The 11,925-nt window shown below is 41.3% G+C and overlaps 1 protein-coding gene, 1 non-coding gene and 1 pseudogene across 2 annotated transcripts in view; 2 read left to right on the top strand and 1 right to left on the bottom strand.

Moving 5' to 3' along the window:
- The first annotated feature begins 6,476 nt into the window (after nucleotides 1-6,476).
- Nucleotides 6,477-6,610, top strand: LOC132540597 (small nucleolar RNA SNORA70). The gene has a single exon (XR_009551789.1). It is a non-coding gene; the product is annotated as a small nucleolar RNA SNORA70 (small nucleolar RNA).
- A 30-nt stretch (nucleotides 6,611-6,640) lies between these two features.
- On the top strand, nucleotides 6,641-6,986 carry LOC132540297 (large ribosomal subunit protein uL16-like; annotated as a pseudogene).
- Nucleotides 6,987-7,770: 784 nt separating this feature from the next.
- The window catches only part of WWTR1 (WW domain containing transcription regulator 1), a 171,196-nt gene continuing 167,041 nt past the window's right edge, over nucleotides 7,771-11,925 (bottom strand). The window contains exon 7 of the mRNA XM_016185990.2: nucleotides 7,771-11,545. Coding sequence (XP_016041476.1) covers nucleotides 11,361-11,545 — 185 coding nt within the window. The 3' untranslated portion in view covers nucleotides 7,771-11,360. The remainder of the gene's footprint in view (nucleotides 11,546-11,925) is intronic.

Genomic DNA, 11,925 nt, shown 5'->3' with positions numbered 1-11,925 from the left:
CTGCAGGGGGAAATCTTTGCAAGTGGTGAAGCAGGGCTGCAGGTGTCTCTCTGCCTCTCTCCTTCCCCCTTCCCTCTTGATTTCTGACTATCTCTATCCAATAAATAAAGATAATAAAAATTTTTTAAAAATGGAAAAAAAAGAGAAACCATGGTCCGGGAGGTGGTGCAGTGGATAAGGCATTGGACTCTCAAGCATGAGCTCCTGAGTTCGATCCCCAGCAGCACATGTACCAGAGTAATGTCTGTTTCTTTCTCTCTCCTATCATTTCTCATGAATAAAATCTTTTTAAAAAATAAATAAAATAAATTTTAAAAAAGAGAAACTGAGGCCAATTTTTGTTTTCCAGATTTATGTGGGGGGGATAAGAATGGTTGATGTGTCACAGCTACTTTTATTTGGTGTCTTTTTTGGCTAATGTGTTTGAATTACTTGCACTCATCTCTGCTACCTGCCATGTATTCTACAGTTTCCTTGTGCATATGAAGTAAAAATCAGAATTCAGCGGTCATATAGTGGCAATCCTGTGTATTCAGGAAGGAGAGACAAAAGATTGAATAAGGAGTTGAGGTAAAAAAAAAAAAAAAAAGATTGAATAAATAAAACTCTTTTCTACAAATGCTTCCTTTGATCAAACAAACAAACAAACAAACAAAATCCCAGGGCTTTTTAAAATTTCTTTTATTTGATAAGACAAAGCAAAACTGAGGTTGAAGGAGCAAGAAACACCTGCAACACTGCTTTATTTATTTACTTTTTTATTTGTGATTTACAAAATGACAGGGGTATAATTCCACACTGTTCCCACCACCAGAGTTCTGTGTCTCCATTCCCTCCTTGGCAGTAGTTCTCTCAAGATCACAGCTATAAGCTGACTACTACTTCTTTTTTTAATTATTTTAAAATTTTTTTATTATCTTTATTTATTGGATAGAGACAGCCAGAAATCAAGAGAGAAAAGGATGGTAGAGAGGGAGAATAACACCTGCAGCCAAACTTCACCACTCATAAAGCTTTCCCCCTGCAGGTGGGGACTAGGGTCTCAAACCCGGGTCCTTGTGCCTTGTAATAGGTGAGCTCAACCAGGTTGCCACCACCTGACCCCGGTTGACTATTATTTCTATAATTCTCTGTCTATTAGTCTATTTCCCCCCACTTTTTCTATGGTTCTCCCTTCTCTTCATTTCTAATTCACACATACACCTATTACTACTTCTGAATGTCATTTTTTCTTTTTTTTTTTTTTTCTCCCTCCCCTCTCTGGGCCCCGGTGGAATTGTTTTTAAGAGCCCTGTAGTCATCATCTTCATTTCTTCCCCTTTGGGAGTATGGACCAAAATTCTTTTTGAAGTGCAGAAGGCAACACTGTTTTATTATTTGTGAAACTTCCCCCAAGCAGGTGAGGACCAGCACACAGTAGGCACTTAAAACTGTGCTGTGTCCATGGAGGAGTTCAGACCCCATTTCTTTCTCCTGTACCCTTGGACTGAAAATGCAGTGTGTCTACTTCAGTTTTCTGCATTTATTTTGTTTTCCCTTACAATGCCCCTCTGGCTTCCCTAGCCTGGCCTGTCAGTCTGTTGCTCAGGCAACTGAGCTCAGATAATGCCTCAGACAACTTTCGCAGTCTTTCTAAACAATGTCCTTTCCCATCAAGGACCATTTTCAAAAACGCTGTTAACACAAGGCATGGAAATGTGAGGAAACATCAATCAAAGATGGAGTCATAAAAAAAGAAAAGAAAAGATCATCAAGGAAGGGTTGAAGTGTCATCAAGGAAGGGTTGAGGTCTGAAAGACAACATTTTCATACATATAGTTGTCTATTTAATATATATACATATATATATATATTATTGAACAGTTCACTAGTTTTTGTTCAAAGTGCTAGGTACAAAACAAACAACAACAACAAAATATCCCTGTTCTCAAAGTGCTGTCAGGGAGACCTAAATAAGTAAATGTTCTCTTACCATCAGTTGGTGATAAAGTCTTAGGAGAAATGTTGCCTGGAAAGAAGAGAGGAAAAGACTTGCAAAAAAAAAAAAAAAAAAGGAGAAGGAAAAAGAGAAAGATTTGTGGATTATTTGTGAAGCAGGCTGTGTTCTCTAAAACTCACTTAATCTTCTCTGCTATCACCTTGCACACCACCCCCCTTTTATTATTATATTATTATATTAGCAAATGTTCAGGTAAAGACACTGAAATTCCAATACTTTAAGAAACTCCACTGTAGCCATGTTGCTAATGAATAAGTTGATGGCACTGAACTTAACTAGATGGAGGAATGAAGCCCAGGGCAATTTTCTGAAGCAGACTGTTCACACATGCCCCTCTTGAATGCTCACACCCACCTTCCCTGGGGTTTTCAATGTGTGTGGGCATGAAATGTGCCAGAACTCAAGGAGGTTCCCCTTCGGATTTGCCGAAACTCTTGTTTGACTCTATAAAGAACCTATAAATGGATTATCCTTCTAGAGTGAAGGGATAATCTAATCTCTTGAGAACCCCACAAATTACTCCATTTACAGCCCAATGAGTCACAGCATCCTTACCCAGGGGAGATATGTGCGTGGGGCTTTCTTCTGGAAACAGTTCCTAATTCCAGGGGTAGAAAGGTCAAGCAGGTTCCTGGTTGGGAAGAGCTCAAGCTGCTTTGCCATTTGGCTTGCTGAAAGATGCCTTTTGTGAGGATTAAAGTCATGACTAAAATGTATCTCCTCACATTACATAGTGTAACTGTCAGATTACCCAGAATATGTGTGTGTGTGTGTGTGTGTGTGTGTGTGTTTACACTTCATCTAGTTCCTAAACAGAAAATCCATTCAAACAGAAGACAGATGGATAGAATGGAAAATTGGGGAGCTGTGACAAAGTGAGCATTTTAGAGCTACAGAGAACAAGGAATGAAACTCAGAAATGCTAAGTGGACTTCCAAAGATGACACTTTGTGATGGATCTGGTACCACTGCCTAATTCTTCACACTGAGGTTGGGAGTGGGGAGATGGTGCCCTGTCTTTAGGTCTCCTGTTTTGAGAAAATGTTGAGGAAAAAGATTCAATACTCTTTATAGAGTGGTCAATTCTGACCAAGTGGCTGAGACTAATCTTAATACAACAATCACATACACAAAGACACAGGAGTTGCTGATGCTAGCTTCCTGACACACAGTAGTAGTCAATGTGTATTGTTTCCCTTTCATTTCTGCTCCTGTGCCGTTGTTTACTGGTTCCTCACTCCTACAATATTCTATCCTCATCTTGCCTCCTTACCAAGTACTAGAAGATCTCTCTCCACTGAGACATAATGAGCATCCAATTTGTGCCAGAGAAATAAGTATCGATGTAAATACCTAAGACACATAAGGCTTCATGCAAACATGTACGTATATTTACTTAAGAGATAGAAGTCATGATTTCACTTGTCTTTATTTTTCTATTCTTCATTTATTTACTTTTACCAGAGCACTACTCAGCTCTGGTTTGTGGTAGTATGGGGGATTAAATGTGAAACCTGGGAATCTTAGCCATGAGAATGTTTACATAACCATTATGCTATTTTCCCCTCAATTTCTATTCCTTCCTTCCTTCCTTCCTTCCTTCCTTCCTTCCTTCCTTCCTTTCCCTTTCTTCTTCTTTCCTTTCTTTCTTCATTCCCTTTTGTTGCCCTTGTTTTATTGTTGTAGTTATTATTGTTGTTGTTCTTGGATAGGACAGAGAGAAATGGAGAGAGGAGGGGAAGAGAGAGAGGGGTATAGAAAGATAGAGGCCTGCAGACCTGCTTCACCACTTGTGAAGCGACTCCCCTGCAGGTGGGGAGCCGGGATCCTTGCACCAGTCGTTGTGCTTCGCCACCATGTGTGCTTAACCCACTACGTTACCGCCCTTTTTTTATGGACCAGAGCACTGCTCAGCTCTGGTTTATGGCAGTGTGGGGAATTGAGCCAGGGACTTCAGAGCCTCAGGCATGAGTGTTTTTGCATAACCATTATGCTATACTTTTTCTTTTTTTAATGACTTATTTACTTCTTATGAGTGAGAAGCTGAGTGGTGAAGCAAAAAATAGAGCACACATATTTCCATGCCCAAGGACTGGAGTTCAAAGCCCCAGACCCCACCTGTAGGAGAGAAGCTTCATGAGCAGTAGAGCAATGCTCTAGGTGTCTCTCTTCTCTCTCCCTGTTTTTTGGTCTCTTACTCTGTATCAGAAAAGAAAAAGTCACCAGGAATGACGGAGTCATTGTGTAGGCACTAAATCCTAGCAATAGGCTGGGTTCTGAATATATATATATATATATATATATATACATATATATATGTATATATATACATATTTCCTTTTGTTGCCCTTGTTGTTTTATTGTTATAGTTATTATTATTGTTGTTATTGATGTCATCGTTGTTGGATAGGACAGAGAGAAATGGAGAGAGGAGGGGAAGACAGAGAGAGAAAGAGATAGACACCTGCAAACCTGCTTCACCACCTGTGAAGCAACTCCCTTCCAAGTGGGGGGAGCCGGGGGCTCAAACTGGGATCCTTATGCCGGTCCTTGCACTTTGCACCATCTGTGCTTAACCCACTGTGCTACAGCCTGACTCCCCCACTTTTTTTTTTTTTTTTTTACCTGAGTCCTGCTCAGCTTTGGCTTATGATGGTGTGGGAGACTGAACCTGAGAGTTCAGATCCTCAGGCATGGAAGTCTTTTACACGCCAGTATGTTATCTCCCTTACTTTTTTCTTTTTGTTTGTTTGAGGGGAATTTCTTTTTCTTTTTTTTTTTTTTTTAAGAGACCAGAGTACTGAAGTACATAGCTCTGGCTTCTTGTGGTGTGGGGGTTTGAACCTGGAATGTTGGAGCCTCTGGCATGGAAGTTCTTTGCATAAAGCTACCTCTGTGCCCCGCCCCCCTTTTTTTCTTTTTTAAGAGTGAAAGACCAAGGGCAAGGGAGATAGCTTAACGGTTATATAGAGATTCTCAGGCCTGAGGCTCCAGAGTCCTAAATCCAATTCCTCATAATGCCATAAACTAGAGCTTAGCAGTACTCTGGTTAAAAAAACAAACAAACAAACAAAAACTTATAACAGGAGTCATGTTCAAGCCCTGTGTTCTACAGCTGAAGTTATCTTCATGGTTTCTTTTTTGTTTGTTTGTTTGTTTGTTTTAATATTTTTTTTCCAATTTTTCATTTGTAAAAAGGAAACATTGACTAAACCATAGGATAAGAGGGGTACAATTCCACACAATTCTCACCACCAGAACTCTGTATCCCATCCCCTTGTTATTTATTTCATGAGATAGAGACTTTCACATGAGAGAGGAAGAAAGAACCAGAGCCCCACCCTGGTGCACACAAGGACTGAACTAGGAGCCTTAAGCATCGCCAACTGAGCCATCTACCCAGATGCTATCATTCCAATTTCTTCCTGTCCCCACAGCTCTTGACTCAGAGCTAGTTCCTAGGAGCGCCTTCAAAGATTACTCTCACTTACCTTATCAGCCTCACTTCCTACCTTATTGCCAATGCCCCCCTCACCCCCCATGACCTTTCTCACCATTCTTTCCAAATTCTGTTTTCCTTTACCAGAAATGCCTGAGAAATTCACTGAAGCCAGGGTGTAGACACATGGCCTGTTGGTCATTCCGCCAGGTCCCCTGCATTGCTTGACTTGACACTGTGGTCTATTTACATAATCATTGTTTTGCCTGAAACCTGCCCTGCCTACAGGGTATTGGTTTAATCCCCAGTGATTAGAACCTTCCGCAACAGCTGCTATGGAAGCTTGCTACCTTCTCGCTTTTTTTCTCTCCACCTCCTCTCCTAGCCATTTCCTTTTCCGACCTTCCACTTCCGTTTCAAAAGATATAAATGCGTTTCTCTGATAAATAAAGGAATTGCATTACGTTCCTGCTCAGCCGCTCAGTTCCTGGTTCCTCTCCCGCGTCGCTGAGTAAGCAGCAGCCCAGGTTGGCCCTGGTCAAGTTCTCTCCCCCGTGACGCAACCCAACAGTGGCCCACTTAAGACCATTCACTCTTCTTCTTTCCCTACTCTGAGCTTCCATTACTTTTAGCCCATTTCTGACCTTCATTAAGCTACAAGCCCCTTAGAGAAAGAAGTTTCACCCTTGCAAGCCCTTTAAAAAAAAAAAATTATTTATTTTTAATGAGAGATACAGAGAAACTAAAAAGCACTGCTCAGCTCTGGCTTATGGTGGTGCTGGGGATTGAACCTGGGGCCTCAGAGTCTCAGGCATGAAAATCTTTTGCATAGTCCTTATGCTTCTCCCCAGCCCTCGCCCGTGCAATTCAAATGCATACTTGGCACCTTCCACACAGCAGCAGCTCAGCAAGGACTTACTTATTGAATGGATAGTGTTAACAGCTTCCATATATATTCGCCGATCAATGACCACAAATGCATGTGAGCAGAGCACGTACACACACAGCTGAGCAGGACTCTAGTTTAAAAAAAAGTGTCTGCAGCCAATTAAGCCAACCATGCTGCCCTCCCCATGGTGCCCGGTGTGCAGTGGCTGCAAACAGCAGCCTCCTGGGTAGTGTATGTAGCCTGTTGCTTGTATAGGCTGCCCTAAGGGACCCTGGAGACAGCCCTTCCTGCTCAGTGTTAATTTTATGCCTGACCTCCTGCTGTCCCTAACCTTAGGCTCCAGACAGGGATGGGAGGTGCTTTTGGGAAGCCCCAGGGCACTGTGGCCAGAGTCCACATTAGCCAGGTCATCATGCCCACCCTCACCAAGCTGCAGAACAAAGAGCATGTGATCGAAGCCCTGCGCAGGGCCAAGTTCAAGTTCCCTGGGCACCAGAAGATGCACATCTCCAAGAAGTGGGGCTTCACCAAGCTTAACGCAGATGAATCTGAAAACATGGTGGCTGAAAAGTGCCTCATGCCAGACAGCTGTGGAGTCGAATACATCCCTAACCCCCAACGGCGGTCCCCTGGACAAGTGGCAGGCCCTGCACTCCTGAGAGCCTCAGAGGTGTCCCTTAATCAATTACAGTAAATCAAGATCCTGTTTAAAAAAAAAAAAATTAAAACAAAGTGGTTTCTTAAAAAAAAAAAGTGTGTGTGTGTGCGTGTTTTCAACTAGGTGTGCCGGCCCCTATGTTTTTTTCCCCTTAAATACTTCATTTATTTATTAGTGAGTGATATAAGACAGAAACAGAGAACCAGAGCATCACTCTGGTACATGCATTACCAGGGACCAAACTTAGGATCTCATGCTTGGAAAGTCCAACACTGACTGTGTCCACTGCACCACATTGAAGCCAGCACCGAATGATTTAAAAAAAAAATGTGTGTGGGGGGGGGGCGGGGGTAGATAGCATAATGGTTATGCAAAGAGATTCTATGCCTGAGGCTCAAAAGTCCCAGGTTCAATCCCAGGTTCAATCCCCGTATCATCATTAGCCAGGGCTGAGCAGTGCTCTGGTTAAAAAAAAAAAGTGTGTGTGTGTGTGTAAATACACTGGAATTAGACACCTACACACACACACACACCACAGACACACACACACCATAAATCTCAGTGGGTTACTTCAAATATAGCCAAAAACAGACTGTGACTATTCAGATAGGAAGATTTGGTGCATTTGAGTCAAGATTGTTTCCTTGCCTTTTTTTTTTAAATTTCATTGTGGGGGAGGGGAGTATGGTGAGGAGATATAAGGGGCTATCTTTTCAGTGGTACCACCCAAAGCCCTCAACCAATGGACCATGCACAAAGAAAAGAAAAAAAAAAAAAGACACAGCTCCAAGTGGAAATTCAATTGCATTTATTTGTCCTATACAGAATCAGAGAGGTCAAAACTAGTACCAAGCTCTGGGTAAAATGGTTTGACCTGATTGAGTTGGCTGTATCTGTTCCATACACATAGCATTCTAGATTAAAAATAAACACACTTATTTCATATTAAAAAATGCAGAAGTAAAAATTTCATGTTTAAAGGTAAAGAACTAACATGTAGATGTAGTGTGTTAGGGGAACGGTCTCTGTCAATGGCCCATTTTCCCAACTAACCTACAATTTCCCGTCCTTTTTTTTTTGTAACAGCTTATTGTTTCTCACAAAAGTGGCACTTTCATTTTAATTATGTCATGAGAACACAATTTGCACTGCAACCACCTTCTCCTACAGAGGGATTCTCTTCTTCCACGCTGTGGGGGGCAGCACTCCGGCACCCTGAATTGTGTCTCATAGTTCTCACCGATTGTCTATTCCGTGAAAGAAGTGACATTTCAAATCCTAAATAACTTGAGCGAAACACTGACAACGCCTTTGATTTCGTGGAATTTCAAATAGGTGTTTGACCATGTATTTAACCTCCAGAAAACACATTTTATTAAGAAGCAAACAATAAAAACAAACAACAACAACAACAACAAAAACTTAAGAAAAAGACCTCAAAGCTGGTTTTCAATTCCCATATGTCTTCTTATGGCAAGACTACTGCAAGAAGTGGTAAGAGTTATGCATTGATTCAGACCTAAAAAGGCTAGATATCTTGGTGATTGTTTTATAGTAAGAAACCTAGTGTAAATAGCACCTTATCGTGAATTCCTCAAGGGGTTATAACAGTCTAATACTAGAAAATAATCTTACGAAAAGTTGTTTTTATTTGAAGTGTTTAACTTTATGGTTCTCTACAGAAGACCATATTTGATGCCTTAAAAACAAACAAACAGACAAACAAACAAAAATCATATCTGGCTTCATCTATTAGTAAACACATCATCAGGGTCCACATTTCATTCTGGAAAAATATCTGGTAATGGTCATTAATAAAATGTTCAAGCTAATTTCACTAAAAAAAAAAAAAAGTTCTATCATTCTCTAGGGCCACAGCTTACTAGGAAATTACTTCTAAAAACTGATTGTTACAATTCATCGATAGTTTTAACTATTTTTAAAAAGGGGGTGGGTAATATGTTTCCTTTGCATTTAAAAACCTGAAAAATGAGTCTATAAAAATATTTTTTTAAAAATACAGTTAACACTGTTCACTTTTGTTCGGTCCCTTTTTTTTGTATTTTTTTTTGTTTGTTTGGTTATATATATATATTTGCTTTTTTTTTTTTTTTTTTTTTTTTTTTGCTTTTCCTTAGAATGTGCAACTGTTCCTACTGCTAACAGGGGGAAAAGAAAGAGAGCACTCCTCTGAATTTAGTAGCGACGCAAACACCTGTCTCCCCTTCTCTCAGAGCTGATGAGAGAGGGAGAGGGAGAGAGACATGGAATCAGAGGAATATCAACTATTTCAGGGAAACAAAGAAACCACTTCATTGTGTTGGAAACAACAGCAGGTTTCCGCTCTTGTCCACTTAAAGCTCAGCTTCCATACGGACAGGTCCATGCCCAGCCGCCCAGCCGCTCAGCCGCCCAGCCTGTTTCCCCTCCCACCTAAAGTGCACCAAAGCCTTCTTTTCTTCTACAAGATCCTTTGGGTATCAAGTCTGTAGAAGAAGAAAATTACTGCTTTGTTCTTTCAGGGCACCTCACCTATCTCCTGCTCGTCTTCATCCTAGAGTACTAAATCTTGTCTAATTTCATGCCTCAACTAGCATCCTTCCCAGCACAGCCCCATTGCTTCACACTTTCATCTCTGACCTTTTCACATGCCTCTCTTTCCAACAAGATTAAAATGGATCCCATCCCCTCTAGATTCTGGTCAATGGGAAGGAAATCTGTGGTTTCAGATTCCCAGCAAGTCAACCCCCTTGGGAATGGAGAAGTTCCTCTCAGAGACCTGAATTATCAATGTCTTTCAAAAATATATATGCAATTCATAGATTATAAATAATGTCAGTTCCAACTATTAAACAGGTAGGACTTCATTGGCAATGCAGGCAGACAGCATGCTGGAGTGTTCCCTCTCGGTCCTCAGAAGTGGGGGGGGGGGGATAGTTTTGATTACATAAGAGGTATTGAGTATATATGGCAGGTCTTTGTCTACCAAAGGCAGCAAAGAGAGTTAGGCTAACAGACTTAACAACCAACTCGACTGAATGGAAAAAAAAAAAAAAACTCTCTCCACTGCTTTGCCTGTTTTCCACTAGTCAGAGAACTGCTTCATCCTTCAAACAGCTTCATAGGTCAGGTTATTTCAGACACTTGAAATCTTGACAGCAATGACGAGGCTCTAGAGTGTAAACGGGGGTGGAGGGTAGATCGCATAATGGTTATGCAAACAGACTCTCATGTCTGAGGCTCCAAAGTCCCAGGTTCAATCCCCCGCACTACCATAAGCCAGAGCTGAACAGTGCTCTGGTAAAGAAAAAAAATTGTTTAGAATGCAAACGGCAACAGCTATGAGTGGACAACACTCAAGGGGGGAGGTACAACTGTCCTGATGCTTTCAGGATAGTTTCCAATAATAATAATAAAAAAAAATACAGTTGCCCCCAGTTGACCAAAACATATTTGGTTGCCTTTTATCATTGGCTACAAAATGCTAGTGCCTGGTAAAAATCAACATCAAACCCTAAGTGGCAATAGAAAAACAAACAACAAATTCAACTGGCAATTTTCAAAGAGGTTTGTTTCAGAAATGCTCCCTATTAGTGCCAGGCTGGTCTCTTTCATAAGATTTGTAAATAAGGAATTGTGACTAATGCTACCATTTCTCTCCTGCTAGAAGAACAAGTTGTCTAAGATGCTTTGCTGAAAAGTGAAGTGAGAGAAACTGCCGTAGAGATTACCTGTGTAAATACATAGTAACAAGAACCATCAGAACCAGCATGGATTTAAAACTACATTGTATTCCATACAGCAGAAACCTACTATCCATACAATGATTTTTAAAGCTCGAGTTAAATATATATATATATATTTGCTTGTTTAAAGCATTTGGTATTAGTGTCATCAACGCAGTTTTTAAAACTGCTACATTTGTAGCTACATTTCCTGGACCAAGCCCTTGTCAGAAGTCACTGCCTGTGATCAGTTTGTAATGATACTGCCCCCCCCACCCCCGCCCTTTATGGCTGTTAATCAATGGATGTGAAAATTCAATGGCCTCCCACCCCCAAAGATGGTGATGGGGCAGCCAAGGGAGGGAAATGGAGAAGTGATCCTGCACAGTCAATTCTGCAGGAACCATGCTGCAAAGCCTATCCCGGGCAGGACTGCAGACTTGCAGAAAATGAAAAACCAGATTGACGGAAGGTCAACCGAAGGTCAATCGAATCCAGGAAATGATTATATTGGCGACACAGACAGTTGGGAGCATGAGTCATGATGGTAGGAGTAGGTCCACCCGTAGACTTTCTCTGCTCCCTGGCTTTTCCCTCAAAGGCCCAGGAAATGTCAGGTCAGGGCTGCACCCACGTGACAATGATTTAGCTTACAGCCAGGTCAGAAAGGGCTCGCTTTTGTTCAGAGCAGACTCGACATCATTAAACAGGGGAATCAGGTCTTCAGATTCCAAAGTTCCCAGGTCCACGTTGGTTCCCGGAAGACAGTCGAGGAAGTCGGGGAAACGGGTCTGTTGAGGATTCAGGTTCATGGGTGTCTGCCCTGCATTTTCTCCTAGACCAGAATGAAAGGAAATCAGTTTAAGTCCTTTAAAAGCGCTCTTAAAAAGGCACATTTCATAGTCTGGGAGGTGGTGCAGTGATAAAGCTTTGTACTCTCAAGCATGAGGTCCTGAGTTCGATCCCCGGTAGCACATGTGCCAGAGTGATGCCTGGTTCTTTCTCTCTCCTCCTATCTTCCTCATTAATAAATAAATAAAATCTTTATTAAAAACAACAACAACAACAACAAAAGACGGCACATTTTAAGGGTTAACTATCTTCAGGGATGCTGGGCTGATATTGAAGAGGAAGGTTACATTGCTACGGGTTCGAAGTGTTTCTTCTCTAAAAAACTGCAGCTACCATGTTATTGAAACTAAGTTGGTGATGCTT

Source organism: Erinaceus europaeus, chromosome 9 (assembly GCF_950295315.1).
Source record: "Erinaceus europaeus chromosome 9, mEriEur2.1, whole genome shotgun sequence".
NCBI classification, from domain to species: Eukaryota; Metazoa; Chordata; class Mammalia; order Eulipotyphla; family Erinaceidae; genus Erinaceus; species Erinaceus europaeus.
The sequence above is the reverse complement of the archived record's forward strand: the minus strand, read 5'-3'. Positions and strand labels throughout refer to the sequence as shown.